Consider the following 20,553-nt stretch of genomic DNA (forward strand, 5'->3'; position numbering starts at 1 on the left):
ATTATGACACACTCAGTCACACAAACATCTACAGTCCCACACAAATGCAGCCACATAGATACCTATTGTCACAGACACACCCAGAGACACAGACATATCGACAGTCACAAACTCGTCCATAGTTACAGACACACATTGTCAAAAACCTTACAATTAGCCAACAATATACCCACACTTAGACCTAAAAATATATTCTCACACACACACAAAATCCACCCACAGTTAGTAACAGACTGAAAGGAAAACAAACACTAATTTTCTTTTGTGAATATTTTATTAGCTTTATCAACGCTCTCAATTACAGTTATACAGTGAATCAATTCTGAGAAATCATGGATTGTATCAAAGCGGTTATACTGTGGTGTTGTGCTGTTGGTTGTCAGTGTGTGGAATCTGTTTGCCAATTGAACTTGGCTAATTTAGCCTTTATTTAGGTTTACTATCTGCTTGTTGAGACCCTGCATTTCGATGTCTGAATACCACACCAATCCCAAAATAAAAGCACTCAGAGATGTGTTTGTGCAAGCGTTGTTTGGAAATTGTCAAAGACAATTACACTCTCTAAGACATTCAAATAATTTATAATCATTGTTCAATGTTAAATCTATTCAATGTTAATTTAACTAATTTAGTGCCACTGCATCATTCACTGTTACTGAGGCTAAATCAAGGCATTCACAAGTCATGGCTAATATTATGGCTTTGTGGCTAAGGAGGTTGTCTTCATTTCCACTATAGCTAGAGATGCTGCTCAAATAATATCAGTTCTTCTCTTTTTAGAAACAGAATTTATTTATTGTTCTTCTCAGAGTGAAGTGGATGAATTCACATTATATTAGTTGTGAGGTTGGTCAGTTGTATCTCTAGCTTTTAGGTGCAGGCTTGTTGAAGAGCAGTTGTCCCAGAGGTTAGCTCTTTCATTACAGAGAGACACTGGTGGTGAGATTAACCTGAGGGTCACCATACCCCAGGTGAGGGGTAAGGTTGAGAAGGCAGAAACTTCGTTCAGGGTGGGCATAAGCCCATGCTCTTGGTATAACACTTATCGCAAACCAGCCATCCAAGCAACTGAGCTAACCAACTCCCACTTGCTGAATAGTGATGCGAACCAGCAGAGACACAGTTGATACATCCCTTACAATGGTTTAGAGAAAAAAAAAACCTGAAGAAATGAATAACTCCTCCAGTGTCAGTCTGAGGTGGGATGGATGTCTCAGAGTCAGCTTGGCAGAAGTCCAGTTACTGATGGAATAAAGAGATTTGGAGATAGTGGAGAAAGGTGGAGTTGAAGTAGACGAACAACTCTATTCCTGTTGAATGGCAGACCAGGTTTTCCATTTTCTCTGTTCTTATGAAGTGCTTGACCTCACGGCATTAGCATGGTGTTAACTACACTGGACAGAACATTCACACCCTGAGTCAGTGGAGCGATCATTCCATTTTGAAACTTGATTCTGGTATGAGACAGTCAGTAATCGCTGGCTTTACTTGATTTTCAAATATGCAGTAATTTGGTTAATCAGGTAAGAAGCATCTTCCATAAGCATTTCCCCATTGTCACCGATCATTGATCATGAAGAAATTTTCACCTAATTTATTGAGCAGGTCCTGCTGCTTGAAATATTACAGCCCCTTATTATAAAAGACACTCTTGCTGGATGCTGCCAACTTGATTTCTGGCTCCAGTTTTGAAGTTTCAATCTATAAAGTAAAAATGAAGCGATTAGTGACAATAGCTTATTCTCTTCCAGTGATCTGAATGTAATGACATGTCCCAAGGTGCTTCACAGGAACGTTCTAAAGCAAACGTTCCCCTCCAAGACACTCACTATCCTGACGTGGAAATATATCGCCATTTCTTCACTGTTGCTGGGTGAAAATCCTGGAATTCCCTCCCAAATGGGTCAAACTACAGCACGTGAACTGCTGTGGTTCAAGAAGGCAGCTCACCACCATCTTCGCAAGGGTAACCAAGGGTGGACAATACATGCTCAGCACTGATAAATGACTAAAAAAAAGACCCTCAGATCCAGGGCAATCAGGAACAGGCAATGAATACCAGTTCACAGCTGCAAATGTGTTGCTGGTCAAAGCACAGCAGGCCAGGCAGCATCTCAGGAACAGAGAATTCGACGTTTCGAGCATGAGCCCTTCATCAGGAATAAGAGAGAGAGAGAGCCAAGCAGGCTAAGATAAAGGGTAGGGAGGAGGGACCAGGGGGAGGGGCGATGGAGGTGGGATAGGTGGAAGGAGGTCAAGGTGAGGGTGATAGGCCGGAGTGGGGTGGGGGTGGAGAGGTCAGGAAGAGGATTGCAGGTTAGGAGGGCGGTGCTGAGTTGAGGGAACCGACTGAGACAACCCACCGCATCTCCTCCACTTCCCGCTCCTCCGCCCTTGAGCCCCGCTCCTCCAACCGCCACCAAGACAGAACCCCACTGGTTCTCACCTACCACCCCACCAACCTCCACATACAACGTATCATCCGCCGCCATTTCCGCCACCTCCAAACGGACCCCACCACCAAGGATATATTTCCCTCCCCTCCCCTATCAGCGTTCCGCAAGGACCACTCCCTTCGTGACTCCCTCGTCAGATCCACACCCCCCCACCAACCCAACCTCCACCCCCGGCACCTTCCCCTGCAACCGCAGGAAATGTAAAACTTGCGCCCACACCTCCACACTCACTTCCCTCCAAGGCCCCAAGGGATCCTTCCATATCCGCCACAAGTTCACCTGTACCTCCACACACATCATCTATTGCATCCGCTGCACCCGATGTGGCCTCCTCTATATTGGTGAAACAGGCCGCTTACTTGCGGAACGCTTCAGAGAACACCTCCGGGCCGCCCGAACCAACCAACCCAATCACCCCGTGGCTCAACACTTTAACTCTCCCTCCCACTCCACCGAGGACATGCAGGTCCTTGGACTCCTCCACTGGCAGAACACAACAACACGACGGCTGGAGGAGGAGCGCCTCATCTTCCGCCTGGGAACCCTCCAACCACAAGGTATGAATTCAGATTTCTCCAGTTTCCTCATTTCCCCTCCCCCCACCTTGTCTCAGTCGGTTCCCTCAACTCAGCACCGCCCTCCTAACCTGCAATCCTCTTCCTGACCTCTCCGCCCCCACCCCACTCCGGCCTATCACCCTCACCTTGACCTCCTTCCACCTATCCCACCTCCATCGCCCCTCCCCCTGGTCCCTCCTCCCTACCCTTTATCTTAGCCTGCTTGGCTCTCTCTCTCTCTTATTCCTGATGAAGGGCTCATGCTCGAAACGTCGAATTCTCTGTTCCTGAGATGCTGCCTGGCCTGCTGTGCTTTGACCAGCAACACATTTGCAGCTGTGATCTCCAGCATCTGCAGACCTCATTTTTTACTCATTGAATACCAGTTCAGCAGTCATACTAACAACTCATAAAACACTGAAGAAATAAAAGATGGGTTGAGTTTGTTGGGGGGCAGAGGTGATTAGAGTGATTTAAGCCATGGAAGGATTTGTAACAAGATTGAGGATTTTGAAATTGAGATTTCCTTAGTCAGCCAGGACTGCTTGAAATAGTCATAGAGTCATGGAGATGTACAGCCCTGGTGAAGGGCTTTTGCCCGAAACATCGATTTTCCTGCTCGCCGGATGCTATCTGACCTGCTGTGCTTCTCCAGCACCACTTTAATCTTGACTCTGATCCCCAGCATCTGCAGTACTGACTTTTGCCTTGTCTATTTATCCTATCCGTGCCCCTCATGATTTTGTAAACCTCTATAAGGTCACCCCATCAGCCTCCAACGCTCCAGGGAAAACAGCCCCAGCCTATTCAACCTCTCCCTATAGCTCAAATCCTCCAACCTTAGCAATATCCTTGTAAATCTTTTCTGAACTCTTTCAGGTTTCACAACATCTTTCTGATAGGAAGGGGACCAGTATAAAAGCAAAGTAGTACAGTTGTTGGAAATCTGAAATACAAACAGAAAATGTTGGAGAAACTCCAGCAGGTCCGGTTACATCTGTGGAGAGAGAAAAAGTGTTAATGTTTCAAGTCTGAAAATGCTAACTCTGTTTCTCTCTTCACAGATGCAGCCAGACCTGCTGAGCTTTTCAAGCACTTTCTGTTTTTATGTTGAAAAGTCGAATTTAGAGATGGAAAAAAAGTGTGGATGAGGGTTGCAGTAGCTCACAAGCTGAAGCTGGAATTTCAAGCAATATTACTGAAGCCGAAATTGGTGGCATTAGTGATGGTGCAGATTCAGGCTGGCGGTCAGGTTACATGTGACCCGAACAAAGTAACTTTTGTTCGAAGTCTGTACAGCAGGCAGCAGCAGCCCAGCCAGCTGGGGAAGTCACATCAATTGAGTGCATTACATCAGAGGTGGCCAATGTTTTTGCATAGGAGGTTACACTTCAATACTGTAAAGTCATAATCATACAGTAGAGAAACAGACCCTTCAGTCCAACTTGTCCATGCCACCCAAGTTTCCCAAGCTAAACTAGTCCCATTTGCTTGCATTTGATTCATATCCCTTTAAATCTTTTCTATTAATGTACCTGTCCAAATATCTTAAAAATTATAAATGTACCTATTCTTCATCCTTGGGGGACACAACAGTAAACATGAACTTCAAAGAAAAATTCAAAAGCAAGATATTGACGACATAAATTCGTAATTAATAGAAATAACTATTAAAAAGTGCCAAGCCATAAAGCTGAATGATAATGCCCATTTTTGCCTTGTTGGTTAAGAGGCAGAGCTACTCACGAGAGAAAAAGAATCAGCCTAAATTGATGATCACCAGATAAGAGTATAAAACTGGGGCCAAGCTAAGGAGTTAGGTTTAACTAAAGTTGATTTTGCATTGCACACTCCAAGCTGGTCTTGACAGAATTCACAAGAAATTGGGCATCAGAAGTGAATAACTTTCAGCCTGGGGGTTTCCTCCTCTCAAAGCCTGCTTTCCCAAACTTACTCTTCCCTTCTCCTCTCCCTGTGGGCAGCATGGTGGCTCAGTGGTTAGCAATGCTGCCTCACAGCACCAGGGACCTGGGTTCAATTCCAGCCTCAGGCGACTGTCTGTGTGGAGTTTGCACATTGTCTGTGTGGGTTTCCCCTGGGTGCTCCGGTTTCCTCCCACAACCCAAAGATGTGCAGGTCAGGTGAATTGGCCATGCTAAATTGTCCATAGTGTTAGGTGCATTAGTCAGAGGGAAATAGGTCTGAGTGGGTTGCTCTTCGGAGGGTCGTTGTGGACTTGTTGGGCTGAAGGGCCTGTTTCCACATTGTAGGGAATCTAATCTAATCTTCCATACTCATATCTCGTTCCCTCTTTCTTTATCACCCCTTCTCGTCCATTATACCTCTCCTCCCTCACTCTTTTACCCCTCTCACTCTGGCTGTCTCAGACCGCTCACTTTAACTTCAAGAAAATAATCCAAGGGGCTTTGAGTTCACCGATTTTACATATTTTGTTGAGGAAGTGAATGGCCATTAAGAGAAAAATAGCTTCAGAAAGATGTTAAAATTGCCTCGGAATCCATGCTCTGTGGCACTGCAAGTTTCCAAGATGGCAATCCAATGTAAGAACGTCAATACTCGCCACACCAGGCTGGTGTATTACCGGCTGGGGAGTACCTGGGAGCCACTATCCCTCAACTATTCTTCTCACTATGAACAACATCACCAATTTTCATGTCATCTGCAAACTTACTAATTAAACCTTCGACATTGACATCTAAGTTATTAATGCACATAAACAGCAATGATCCCAGTACTGGTCCCTTTGGTACACTGTTGGACACAGGCTTCTAATCACAAAAACAAGCCTTCACCTGTCTGCCTCCGATCTGCAAGCTAATTTTGGATTCATTTTGCCAACTTGCCTTGGATCCCATTAGCTCTTATCTTTTGGATGAGCCTTCCATGTGGGACCTTGTCAAAGGCTTTACTGAAACCACATATACACCACATCAACTGCACTACCCTCATGAATATACCTAGTCACCTTTTCAAAAAAACTCAATAAAATTAGACAGGATCTCCAAAAAGCACAACAACTACTTGCAGATACCAACACCTACCAAAAGAGGGAGTTTGACCCCACCCCACAGCTCACCAATAGGATAAAGAACACACTGAGGAACCTACAAAAAAACGGACAGATAACCAGGTCTGACCTACGGAGAATGAAACCTGAAAGCAACAACATCCCCAGATTCTATGGACTGCCTAAAGTGCACAAACCAGACATCCCACTCAGACCCATAGTATCACACTAGGGACACCATCACACAAACTGGCTAAAGAACTACAGCAGAAACTGAAACACCTGGTCAACGGATCCAGACATTCTATACAGTCAACACAGGAATTCTTGGACATCATCAGAAATATACACATAGACAAGGAAGAAACCATGATCTCATTCGATGTAACGGCACTGTTCACCTCTATCGACAAAACCCTAGCCAGAGAAACAATAGCCAACCTGCTGGACATACAGAACAGACAACAAGACAGGGAACCTATCAACAAAGACTGCATACTCAAACTACTGGACCTGTGCCTCACAACACACTTCACATTCAACAACCAAATATATGAACAAATCAACGGCATATCCATGGGCTCACCCATCTCTGGACTCATAGCAGAAGCGGTAATGCAAAGGCTAGAACAAACATTCTTCCCGCAAATTCAACCCAAACTCTGGGTCAGATATGTAGATGATACCTTTGTAATCATTAAAAACACAGAAATAGAGAACACATACCGGATAATCAATGCCACACTCACAGGAATCAGATTCACTAGAGAGGAAGGAAAGGACAACCAACTCCCATTCCTAACGTGATGTTACAAAGAACACTGAACGGAGAATTCACCACAAAGGTATACAGGAAAGCCACACACAGACCAAATCCTAAACTACGAAAGCAACCACCCCAATACACACAAAAGAAGTTGCATCAAGACACTGTTCAAAAGTGCCACAACACACTGCAGTACACCTGAACTACAAAAAGAGGAAGAAGAACACCTATACAATGTATTCACCAAAAACGGATACCCCCGCAATTTCATCAACAGACGCCTAAGGGAAAGACAACGGAATGAGGACATGCCACAACCCAAAGGACTAGTCACACTGCCATACATCAAGAACATTTCCGAACTGACAGCCAGACTACTGCAACCACTAGGACTCATAACAGCACACAAACCAGCAGCCACTCTCAGACAACAACTCATCAGAGCAAAGGACCCAATACCCAGCATGAGCAAAACCAATGTAGTGTACAAATCCCATGCAAGGACTGCACAAAACACTACATAGGACAAACAGGAAGACAGCTAACAGTCCGTATCCATGAACACCAACTAGCCACAAAACGACATGACCAGCTATCCTTAGTAGCCACACACTCAGCTGACAAGCAACATGAATTCGACTGGGACAACACTACTATTATAGGACAAACCAAACAGAGAACAGCCAGGGAATTCCTAGAGGCATGGCACTCATCCACAGATTCAATCAATAAGCACATTGACCTGGACCCAATATACCGGCTACTGCAGCGGACAGCTGGAACTGACAACCGGAAGCGGCAGATACAAATCACTATAAATGCCAGAGGAAACATCACAGAAGCGCTTCATCCTCCCAAGCACTGAGGATGTCACCTAGATAGGGGACGAAACGTCTGCAACACAAATTCCCAGCTTGGCGAACAGAACCCCAACAACAAGCACTCGAGCTACAAATCTTCTCCCAAACTTTGAAGACAGGATCTCCTTCTAACAAATCTGTGTTGACCATTCTGATTAATCCTTGCCTTTCCAAGTACTGATTAATCCTGCCCCTCAGAAATGTTTCCAAGAAATTCCCAACCACTTACATCAGACTAACAGATTTGTAATTACCTGGCTTATTCCTGCTGCCCTTCTTGAATAAAGGAAGCACATTTGCTTTCCTCCAGTTATCTGGCACTTCACTTGTGGTCAGTGAAGTATTAAATATCTCTGCCAGGGGTCTAGCAATCTCTGCCTTTGCCTCCCATAGCAGCCTGGCTGTGGAGATTTACGCACCTTTGTGCCCTCGAAAACATCTAATAACTGCTCCTTATTAATCTTAAGGTCTTCCAGAACCTCACCATCCCAAATGAAATCCCTGGCTCCAATTGTCTTTCTCCTTTGTGAGTACAGATGATAAGTATTTATGTAAGACCTCACCCACATTCTCTAGCTCCATGCACAGATTTCCCCCTAGGTGTTTAGAAGGTCTCACTCTTTCCCTGGTCATCCTCTTATTCTTTATTTACTTACCAAAAGCCTTGGGGTTTTCCTTAATCTTATTTGCCAAAGATATTTAATGGCTCCTCTTTGCCCTTCTAATTTATTTTAAGCAACACCTACACTCTCTATATTTCTGAAGGACTTCCCCTGTTTTTAATGTCCTATGCCTGACATATGCTCCCTTCATTTTCTTTATCAAACTCATAATATCCTTTAACAGCTCGAGTTCCCTGGACTTGCTGCCCTTGCCTTTCACTCTTGGAGGAACATGCTGGCCTTGAACTCTCACTATACTACCTTTAAACTATTCCTAATGTCCAAAAGTAGACTTATCTGGAAATAGCTGCTCCCAGTCTATGTTTGTCAGATTCTGTTTAATGATGTTGAAATTGGCTTTCCCCCAGTTTAGACCCTTACCTTCTGCACTATCTTTATCCCTTTCAATAATTTAAAACTTTGAAACTTATTCCCAACCACCTGTCCAGCTTCATTCGCTAGGGTAAGGTCTAACACTGCCCCATCTCTAGGCGGACTATCTACAGACTGGCGCAAAAACTCTCTTGGATGCATTTTAAAAACTTCCACCTTGTCTAACCCTTTCAAACTAAGGTGATCCGAGTTAGTGTTAGCGAAGTTCAAATCCTCCACATCTATGACCCTATATCTCCCATAGCTTTCTTACTGGATTTGCCTACAGATTTCCTCCTCTTTTGCTCCCTCTGACTGTTGGGAGATCTGTACTGTAATCCCAGCAAATTATTTGCCCCTTTATTATTTCTGTGCTCTACCCAGACGGCCTATTTTGAAGACCCTTGTAGAGTCATGGAAACAGACCATTGGACCAACTCTAAGATGACCAGATATCCTAACTTAATCTAGTCCCATTTGCCAGCACTTGGCCCATATCCCTCTAAACCCTTCCTGTTCATATACCCATCCGGATATCTTTTAAATGTTGTAATTGTACTAGCCTCCGCCACTTCCTCTGGCAGTTCATTACATCACACACACCACCCTCTGTGTGAAAAAGATGCCCCTTAGGTCCCTTTTAAACTTTTCCCCCCTCTTACCCTAAGCCTATGCCCTCTAGTTCTGGACTCCCTGACCCCAGGGAAAAGACCTTCTCTATTTACCATATCCATGCCCCTCATGTCAATCCTGTCCCTTCGGATTCCCTCCAACAACATGTCCACTGTCAACGTCAGGCTCACCTGTCTATTGTTCCCTGGCTTTTCCTTACAACTCTTCTTAAATAGCGGCACCAATCTCCAGTCTTCTAGCACCTCACCTGTGACTATCGATGATCCAAATATCTCAGCAAGAGGCCCAGCTATCACTTCCCCAACTTCCCATAGAGTTCTAGGTTACTCCTGTTCAGGTCCTGGGGATTTATTCACCTTTATGCATTTTAAGACATCAGGCATCTCTGTAATATGGGCATTTTTCACCATCTTTTTCCTTACATTCTGTATCTTCCACGTCTTTCTCCACAGTAAACACTGATGCAAAATAATTGTTTGGAGTCTCCCCCATCTCCTGAGATTCCATACACTGGCTGCCTTGCTGATCTTTGAGGGGCCAAGCCAGTGGATAAAGGGGGCGCAGTGGTAGTCTGGCGCACTGACCTCTACACCGCTGAAGCCAAACGCCAACTCGAGGACACCTCTTCCTACTGCCTCCTCGACCATGACCCCACCCCCCCATCACCAAACCATCATCTCCCAGACCATACAGAACCTCATCACCTCAGGAGATCTCCCATCCACAGCTTCCAACCTCATAGTCCGGGAACCCCGCACTGCCCGGTTCTAAATCCTTCCCAAGATCCACAAGCCTGACTACCCTGGCTGACCCATTGTCTCAGCACGCTCCTGCCCCACTGAACTCATCTCTACCTACCTCGACACTGTCCTATCCCCACTAGTCTAGGAACTCCCCACATACATTCGAGATACCACCCATGCCCTCCACCTCCTCCAAGACTTCCTTTTCCCCGGCCCCCAACGCCTCATTTTCACCATGGATATCCAATCCCTCTACACCTCCATCTGCCATGACCAGGGCCTCCAAGCCCTCCATTTTTTTCTCTCCAGACGTCCCCAACAGTCCCCTTCCACCAACACTCTCATTCGTTTGGCCGAACTGGTCCTCACCCTTAACAATTTCTCCTTCAAATCCTCCCACTTCCTCCAGACCAAAGGGGTAGCCATGGGCACACGTATGGGCCCCAGCTATGTCTGTCTCTTTGTTGGCTACGTAGAACAGTTGATCTTTCGTAATTACACCGGCACCACTCCCCACCTCTTCCTCCACTACATTGATGACTGCATTGGCGCCAACTCGTGCTCCCGTGAGGAGGTTAAGCAATTCATCAACTTCACCAACACATTCCACCCTCACTTTAAATTTACCTGGACCATCTCTGACACCTCCCTCCTTTCCTGGACCTCTCCATCTCCACTAATGGCGACTGACTTGACACTGACATTTTTTACAAACCCACCGACTCCCACAGCTACCTGGAATACATCTCTTCCCACCCATATCTTGCAAAAATGCCATTCCGTATTCCCAATTCTTCCGCCTCCGCCGTATCTGCTCCCAGTAGGACCACTTCCACCACAGAACACACCAGATGGCCTCCTTCTTTAGAGATTGCAATTTCCCTTCCCACGTGGTTAAAGATGCCGTCCAACGCATCTTGTCTACATCTTGCACCTCTGCCCTCTGACCCCACCCCTCCAACTGTAACAAGGACAGAACACCCCTGGTGCTCACCTTCCACCCTATAAACCTTCGCATAAACCAAATCATCCACTGACATTTCTGCCACCTCAAAAAAGACCCCACCACCAGATATATATATCCCTCCCCACCCCTTTCAGCCTTCCTCAAAGATCATTCCCTCCATGACTACCTGGTCAGGTCCACACCCCCCTACAACCCACTCTCCCATCCTGGCACCTTCCCCTGCCACCGCAGGAACTGTAAAACCTGCGCCCACACCTCCTCCCTCACCTCTATGCAAGGCCCTAAAGGAGCCTTCCACATCCAGCAAAGTTTTACATCCACTGATATTATTTATTGTATCCGTTGCTCCCGATGTGGTCTCCTCTGTATTGGGGAGACTGGGTGCCTCCTATCAGAGCGCTTTAGGGAACATCTCCTTGACACCCGCACCAATCAACCACACCGCCCCGTGGCCCAACATTTCAACTCCCCCTCCCACTCTGCTGAGGACATGGAGGTCCTGGGCCTCCTTCACCGCCGCTCCCTCACCACCAGACGCCTGGAGGAAGAACGCCTCATCTTCCGCCTCGGAACACTTCAACCCCAGTGTATCAATGTGGACTTCACCAGTTTCCTCATTTCCCCTTCCCCCACCTCATCCCAGTTCCAAACTTCCAGCTCAGCACTGTCCACATGACTTGTCCGGACTTGTCCGACCTGCCTATCTTCTTTTCCACCTATCCACTCCACCCTCTCCCCGCCCCTGACCTATCACTTTCATCCCCTCCCCCACTCACCTATTGTACACTATGCTACTTTCTCCCCACCCCCACCCTCCTCTAGCTTATCTCTCCACGCTTCAGGCTCACTGCCTTTATTCCTGATGAAAGGCTTTTGCCCGAAACGTCGATTTCGCTGCTCGTTGGATGCTGCCTGAACTGCTGTGCTCTTCTGACATCACTAATCCAGAATCTGGTTTCCAGCATCTGCAGTCATTGTTTTTACCTCATTGATCTTTGAGGAGTCCTACTCTCACCCTGGGTTACCCTTTTGTTTTTAGTGTATTTATAAAATCCCTTTGGATTCTCCTTAACCCTATTTTCAAAGTTATCTCTTATCCCCTTTTTGCCCTCCTGATTTCTCTCTTACTTAAGTACACTCCTATCAACTTTGTACTCTTCTAAGGATCCACTCAATCCCTGCTGTCTATACTTGACATATGCTTCCTTGACTAAAACCTCAATTCCTCTAGTTATCCAGCATTCCTTATACCTACCAGCCTTGCCTTTCACCCTAACAGGAACATACTCAGTGCTTGGGAGCCTCCTCTGAAGCGCTTCTGTGCTGATTCCTCCGGCATTTATAGTGGTTTGAATCTGCCGCTTCCAGTTGTCAGTTGCTGTCCGCTGCAGTGGCCGGTATATTGGGTCTAGGTCGATGTGTCTGTTGATAGAACTTGTGGATGAGTGCCATGCCTCTCGGAATTCCCTGGCTGTTCTCTGTTTGGCTTGCCCCATAATAGTGGTGTTGTCCCAGTCGAAATCATGTTGTTTGTCAGCTGAGTGTGTGGCTACTAAGGATAGCTGGTCATGTCGTTTCGTGGCTAGTTGGTGTTCATGGATGTGGGTTGTTAGTTGTCTTCCTGTTTGTCCTATGTAGTGTTTTGTGCAGTCCTTACATGGGATTTTGTACACTACATTTGTTTTGTTCATGCTGGGTATCGGGTCCTTTGTCCTGGTGAGTTGTCTGAGGGTGGCTGTTGGTTTGTGTGCTGTTATGAGTCCTAGTGGTCGCAGCAGTCTGGCTGTCAGTTTGGAAATGCTCCTGATGTATGGGAGTGTGGCCAGTCCTTTGGGTTGTGGCATGTCCTTATTTCGTTGTCTTTCCCCACACTCATCAACGCCAACTCACAGGAATCCGATTCACGAGAGAGAAAGAAAAGGAAAACCAGCTCCCATTCCTGGACGTGATGGTACAGAGAACACCGAATGGAGAATTCACCACGAAGATATACAGAAAAGCCACACACACAGACCAAGTCCTGAACTCTGAAAGCAACCACCCCAACACACACAAACGAAGTTGCATCAGGACATTATTCAAAAGGGCCACAACACACTGCAGTACACCAGAACTGTGAAAAGAGGAAGAAGAACACCTATACAAGGTGTTCACCAAAAACAGATACCCACGCAATTTCATCAACAAATGCCTAAGGGAAAGACAACAAAATGAGGACATGCCACAACCCAAAGGACTGGCCACACTCCCATACATCAGGAGCATTTCCAAACTGACAGCCAGACTGCTGCGATCACTAGGACTCATAACAGCACACAAACCAACAGCCACGCTCAGACAACAACTCACCAGGACAAAGGACCTGATACCCAGCATGAGCAAAACCAACGTAGTGTACAAAATCCCATGCAAGGACTGCACACAACACTACATAGGACAAACAGGGAGACAACTAACAACCTGCATCCATGAACACCAACTAGCCACGAAACGACACGACCAGCTATCCTTAGTAGCCGTACACTCAGATGACAAACAACATGAATTCGACTGGGGCAACACCACTATTATAGGACAAGCCAAACAGAGAACAGCCAGGGAATTCCTAGAAGCGTGGCACTCATCCACAAATTCTATCAACAGACACATCGACCTAGACCCAATATACCGGCCACTGCAGCGGACAGCAACTGACAACTGGAAGCGGCAGATTCAAACCACTATAAATGCCGAAGGAATCAGCACAGAAGCGCTTCACAGGAGGCTCCCAAGCACTGAGGATGTCACCTAGAAAGGGGACGAAACGTTTGCAACAAAAATTTCCAGCTTGGCGAACAGAACCACAACAACGAGCACCCGAGCTACAAATCTTCTCACAAACTAGGAACATACTGTCTCTGGACTCTCATTATCTCATTTTTGAAGGCTTCCCATTTTCCACCTGTTCCTTTACTTGCAAACATCTGCACCAAATCAACTTTTGAAAGTTCTTGCCTAATACTGCCAAAATCAGCCTTCCTCCAATTTAGAAATTTAACTTTTAGATCTTGTCTATTCTTTTCCATCACTATTTTAAAACTAATAGAATTATGGTTGCGGGCCCCCAATGTGCTCCCCCACTGACCCATCAGGCACTTGCCCTGCCTTACTCCCAAGGGTAGGTCAAGCTTGGCACCATCTCTGGTAGAATGGTGCCGGAAAAGCACAGCAGGTCAGGCAGCATCCGAGGAGCACAAAAATCGACTTTTTGGGCAAAAGCCCTTCATCAGGAAGTATACTTAAGAGGGAAATCAGGAGGGCAAAAAAGGGACTTGAGATAGCTTTGGTAAATAGAATTAAAGAGAATCCAAACGGCTTTTACAAATACATTAAGGACAAAAAGCTAACTAGGGAGAGAATAGGGCCCCTCAAAGATCAGCAAGGCGGCCTTTGTGTTGAGCCACAGAAAATGGGGGAGATACTAAACGAGTATTTTTCATCAGTATTTACTGTGGAAAAGGATATGGAAGATATAGAATGTAGGGAAATAGATGGTGACACCTTGTAAAAAGTCCACATTGCAGAGGAAGAAGTGCTGGATGTCTTGAAACGCATAAAAGTGGATAAATCCCCAGGACCTGATCAGGTGTATCCTCGAATTCTGTGGGAAGCTAGGGGAGTGTTTGCTGGGCCTCTTGCTGAGATATTTGTACCATCGATAGTCACAGGTGAGGTGTCGGAAGATTGGAGGTTGGCTAACGTGGTGCTACGTTTGAAGAAAAGTGGTGAGGACAAGCCAGGGAACTACAGACCAGTGAGCCTGACGTCGGTGGTGGGCAAGTTGCTGGAGGGAATCCTGAGGGACAGGACGTACATGTATTTGGAAAGGCAAGGACTGATTCGGGACAGTCAACCTGGCTTTGTGCGTGGGAAACCATGTCTCACAAACTTGATTGAGTTTTTTGATGAAGTAACAAAGAGAATTGATGAGGGCAGAGCAGTACATGTAATGTATATGGACTTCAGTAAGGTGTTCGACAAGGTTCCCCATGGCAGACTGATTGGCAAGGTTAGGTCTCACGGAATACAGAGAGAACTCGCCATTTGGATAAGAACTGGCTCAAAGGAAGAAGATAGAGGGTGGTGGTGGACGGTTATGTTTCAGACTGGAGGCCTGTGACCAGTGGAGTGCCACAAGGATCGGTGCTGGGTCCTCTACTTTTCGTTATTTATACAAATGATTTGGATGTGAGCATCAGAGGTACAGTTAGTATGTTTGCAGATGACACCAAAATTGGAGGTGTAGTGGACAGTGAAGATGTTTACCTCAGATTACAACAGGATCTTGAGCAGATGGGCCAATGGGCTGAGAAGTAGCACATGGAGTTTAATTCAGATAAATGTGAGGTGCTGCATTTTGGGAAAGCAAATCTTAATGGTAAGGTCCTAGGGAGTGTTGCTGAATGAAGAGACCTTGGAATGCAGGCTCATAGCTCCGTGAAAGTGGAGTCGCAGGTAGATAGGATAGTGAAGAAGGTGTTTGGTATGCTTTCCTTTATTGGTCAGAGTATTGAGTACAGGAGTTGGGAGGTCATGTTATGGCTGTACAGGTCATTGGTTAGGCCACTGATGGAATATTGCGTGCAATTCTGGTCTCCTTCCTATTGGAAAGATGTTTTGAAACCTGAAAAGGTTCAGAAAAGATTTACAAAGATGTTGCCAGGATTGGAGGATTTGAGTTATAGGGAGAGGCTGAACAGGCTGGGGCTGTTTTCTCTGGAACGTCGGAGGCTGAGGGGTGACCTTATAGAGGTTTACAAAATTATGAGGGCTATGGATAGGGTAAATAGACAAAGTCTTTTCCCTGGGGTCAGGGAGTCCAGAACTAGAGGGCATAGGTTTAGGGTGAGGGGGGAAAGATATAAAAGAGACCTACGGGCAACTTTTTCACACAGAGGGGGGTACGTGTGTGGAATGAGCTGCCAGAGGAAGTGGTGGAGGCTGGTATAATTGCAACATTTAAGAGGCATTTGGATGGGTATATGAATAGGAAGGGTTTGGAGGGACATGGGCCGGGTGTGGCAGGTGGGACTAGATTGGGTTGGGATATCTGGTTGGCATGGACTGGTTGGACCGAAGGGTCTGTTTCCGTGCTGTACATCTCTGTGACTCAATGACCTCCTTCTGGTCCCACTCCCCTTTGAGAATATTCTGCACTCTTTCCAAGATATCCTTGATCCTGCACCAGGGAGGCAACACACCATTCTGATTTCTCACTGTCGGCCACATAAATGTCTGTTTGCACCTCTGACTGGACAGAACCCTATCACAATTGATCACATGGATCCTGACATACCCCCATTACATGACAGCCAGTCTCGGTACCAGAAACTTGGCTGCTCGTGCTTCATTCCATCATCCCTCAATACTGTAAAGATAGTTCCTTTGTCAATCATGCATGCCCCCATCTCTCTTATACCCTCCCACTATTGCACCTGAAACTTCTATACCCTGGAAGTTTGAGCTGTCCTGTCTGTCCTTTAACTATGTTTCAACATTTGCAACAATGTCGTTTTCCCACATGCTGATCAATGTTCTAAACTCACTGGCCTTGCCAATCAGGCTCCTTGCATTAAAATAGATATAAATTAGCTTGCCAGAGCTCCCATGCACCATGTCCTGCTCATATTTTCTCCATCTGCTGAACTGTCCTTATATCTTTCTCTATCTGATTGGAGTCTGCTCCACCATTTGATCATGGCTGATATGCTTTTGAACTTGGAGATCATGAAGGCTGCAGATGTTGCAAAGTCAGAGTTTATAAAATGTGGAGCTGGAAAAAGCACAGCAGGACAAGCAGCATCAGAAGATCAGGAGAGTTGATGTTTTGAGCAGGACACGTCATCAGGACTTGGGAGGGGGACCTCGGCTGAGAAATAAATAGAGGGAGGGGTGGGGCTGAAGGAAAGGTAGGTGGGATGGGGAAGGTGGATGCAGGTAGGAGGTGAATGGCATTGGTCAGTGGGAAGGATGGAGCAGATAGATGGGAAGGAAGATGGATAGGTTAGATCAGCTAAAGGGAGCAGGGTGGAGAGTCAGGTTTGGACCTGGGATGAGGTGGGGGAGTGGGGGGGGTATGGAATGCTGGTGAATTCTATGTTAAGGCCGTAAGATTGAAAGCTCCGAAGGCAGAAGATCAGGTGGTCTTCCTCCAGTTTGCATGTCGCCTTATTTTGATGATGGAGGAGGCTCAGGATGGACATGTCGTTGGAGAGTGGGAGGGGGAGTTGAAATGACTGGCAACTGGGAGGTGGGGTTGAATGGAGCGTGCGGACCATTGATGTTCCCTGAACCAGTCCCCGAGTTTACACTCTGTCTCTCCAATGCAGAGGAGACCACATCGAGAGTAACAAATGCAGTAAATCAGGTTAGAGGAAATACAGGTAAATGCAGACTTGGAATTATTCTTTGGGGCCATGGACGGAGTGAAGAGGGGAGGTGTTTCTCAACCCCATTCTCCTGCCTTCTCCCCAATACTCTTGATCCATTTACTAATCAAGAACCTATCTATCTTTGTACACAATATTCCAAAAGTGGCCTAACCTACAAAAATGTCCTGTACAGCTGCAAAATGACCTCCCAACTCCTATACTCAATGCTCTGACCAATAAAGGAAAGCATATCAAATGTCTTCTTCACTATCCTATCTACTTGTGACTCCACTTTTATTTTCTTCACCAAACCCTGAATTTCTTTAGTCATCCAGCATTCCCTACACCGACCAGCCTTTCCTTTCACCCTAACAAGAATATATTGTTTCTGGGCACTTGTTATCTCATTTCTGAAGGCTTCCCATTTTTCAGCCATCACTTTACCTGCAAACATCTGCCCCTAATCAGCTTTTGAAAGTTCTTGCCTAATACCGTCAACACTAGTATTCCTTCAATTTAGAACTTCAACTTTTAGATCTGGACTATCCTTTTCCATCACTATTTGAAAACTAATAGAATTATGGTCGCTGGCTCCAATGTTTCCCCCACTGACACCTCAGTCACCTGCCCTGCCTTATTTCCCAAGAGTAGGTCAAGTTTTGCACCTTCTCTAATCGGTGCATCCACATACTGAATCAGAAAATCTTCTTGTACACACTTAACAAATTCTTCTCCATCTAAACACTATGGCAGTCCCATATGTTTGGAAAGTTAACATCCCCTACCATAACGACCCAATTATTCTTAAAGATAACTGAGATCTCCTTACAAATCTGTTTTTCAATTTCCCTTTGACTATAGTACAATCCCAATAAGGTGATCCTCCCTTTCTTATTTCTCACTTCGACCCAAATGACTTCTCTGCATGTATTTCTGGGAATATTCTCCCTCAGTACAGGTGTAATGCTCGCTTTCTATCTTTCCTGTAGCACTTGTATCCTGGAACATTAAGCTGCCAGTCCTGTCCATCTCTGAGCCACGTTTCTGTTATTGCTATGATATCCCAGTCCCATGTTCCTAACCATGCCCTGAGCTCAACTGCCTTCCTCGTTAGGCCTCTTGCATTGAAATAAATGCAATTTAATTCATCAGTCCTGCCTTGTTCTCTGCTTTGTCCCTGCCTGCCCTGAGTATTTGACACGCTTTTTTTCTCAACTGTTCCAGTCTCAGATTAATATCTTTCCTCACTATCTCCCTGGGTCCCAACTCCATCCCCCCACCCCACCAACCCCCACTTCCCAAAAGCCTTACTAGTTTAAATCTTCCTGAGCAGCTCTAGTAAATCACCCTGCCTGTATATTAGTCCCCTTCCAGTTCAGGTGCAATCCATCCTTCTTGTACAGGTTACTTCAACCCCAGAAGAGATTCCAATGATCCAAAAACGTAAATCCTTCTCCCATACACAAGGTCCTCAGCCACATCTGCTCTATCCTCCTATTCCTACCCTCATTAGGTTGTAGCACTGGGAGTAATCTAGACATTATTTATCTTGAGGATCTTCTTTTTAAATTCCTGCCTAACTCTCTATATCCTCCTTTCAGAATCTCATTCTTTTGCCTTCCTATGTCATTGGTTCCAATGTGCACAATGACCTCATGCTGGTCCTTCGCCCCCTTGAGAACATCTTGCACCCTGAGACATCTTGATCCTGGCACCAGGAAGGCAACACCCCATTCTGATTTTTTGCTGCTGGCCACAGAGACGTCTCTCTGTGCCTCAGACTAGAGAGCCCCCTAACACAATTGACCTCTTGGAACCCAACGTCCCCCTCATTGCATTAGAGCCTATCTTGATACCAGAAACTTGGCTGTTCGTGCTACGTTCCCCTGAGAATCCATCACCCACCACATTTTTCAAAACAGCACACTTGTTTGAAATGGGGATAGCCACAGAAGACTCCTGCACAACCTGCCTACCTCTCCTACCTTTCCTGGAGTTAACCCATCTATGTGACTGTATCTGCAACCTTTTTCCTTCTTATAACTGCCATCCATCACATCCCCTTGCTCTTGTAAATTCCTCATTGTCTCTCCACTGGCACTGCTGCCTCACAGCACCAGGTTCCCAGGTTCGATTTCAGCCTCAGGTGACTGTTTGCGTGGAGTTTGCACATTTTCCCTGTGTCTGCGTGGGTTTCCTCTGGGTGCTCTGGTTTCCTCCCACAGTCCAAAGATGTCCAGGTCAGGTGTATTGCCCATAGTGTTAGGTGCATTAGTCAGAGGGAAATGGGTCTGGGTGAGTTACTCCTTGAAGGGTCGGTGTGGACTGGTTGGGCCGAAGGGCCTGTTTCCACACTGTAGGGAATCTAATCTAATCTAACTGTCTCTCCAACCGATCTATTCAATCTGATAGGATTCGCAAACCACGGCATTTATTGCAGATATGATTAGATTACTTACAGTGTGAAAACAGGCCCTTCGGCCCAACATGTCTATACCGACCTGCCAAAGCGCACCCACCCAGACTCATTCCCCTACATTTACCCCTGCACCTAACACTACAGACAATTTAGCATGGCCAATTCACCTAACCTGCACATTTTTGGACTGTGGGAGGAAACCGGAGCACCCGGAGGAAACGCACGCAGACACGGGGAGAATATGCAAACTCCACACAGTCAGTTGCCTGAGGCGGCGAATTGAACCCAGGTCTCTGGAGCTGTGAGGCAGCAGTGCTAATCACTGAATCACCGCGCCGCCCAGTAATCCTCAGTAACATGTACAGTCTCCCTGAACTCCCACATCCGACAAGAAGAGCATATCACTTTACTAAAGGCCATTTTTGCTTCTTCCAGTCTACAGACCCAGAAAATAGCAGTGTCTTATTCCTCTACAAAACACTGCTCCAGGCTAACTTAATACTTATGGCTTATATTTTAAAGTTTAATCAAGGATCATATATCAATACATAATCTACTCTACTCAGTACTGCAGAGTTTCTGTCAGGCCACATTTAGAAATATTCACTTATCTGTTTCTGTGTTGTGACCTCTCTCAAACAGGTTCCTCCAAGATTAGTTGTGAATTTCACTGTTTGTTA

At 46.0% G+C, this 20,553-nt stretch overlaps 1 protein-coding gene across 1 annotated transcript in view; it reads right to left on the minus strand.

The window, feature by feature from the left end:
- Positions 1-284: 284 nt before the first annotated feature.
- Positions 285-20,553, minus strand: part of LOC132817603 (sideroflexin-5-like) — a 329,512-nt gene continuing 309,243 nt past the window's right edge. Inside the window, exon 14 of the mRNA XM_060828111.1 lies at positions 285-1,701. Coding sequence (XP_060684094.1) covers positions 1,624-1,701 — 78 coding nt within the window. The 3' untranslated portion in view covers positions 285-1,623. The remainder of the gene's footprint in view (positions 1,702-20,553) is intronic.

This window comes from Hemiscyllium ocellatum, chromosome 1 (assembly GCF_020745735.1).
Source record: "Hemiscyllium ocellatum isolate sHemOce1 chromosome 1, sHemOce1.pat.X.cur, whole genome shotgun sequence".
NCBI classification, from domain to species: domain Eukaryota; kingdom Metazoa; phylum Chordata; class Chondrichthyes; order Orectolobiformes; family Hemiscylliidae; genus Hemiscyllium; species Hemiscyllium ocellatum.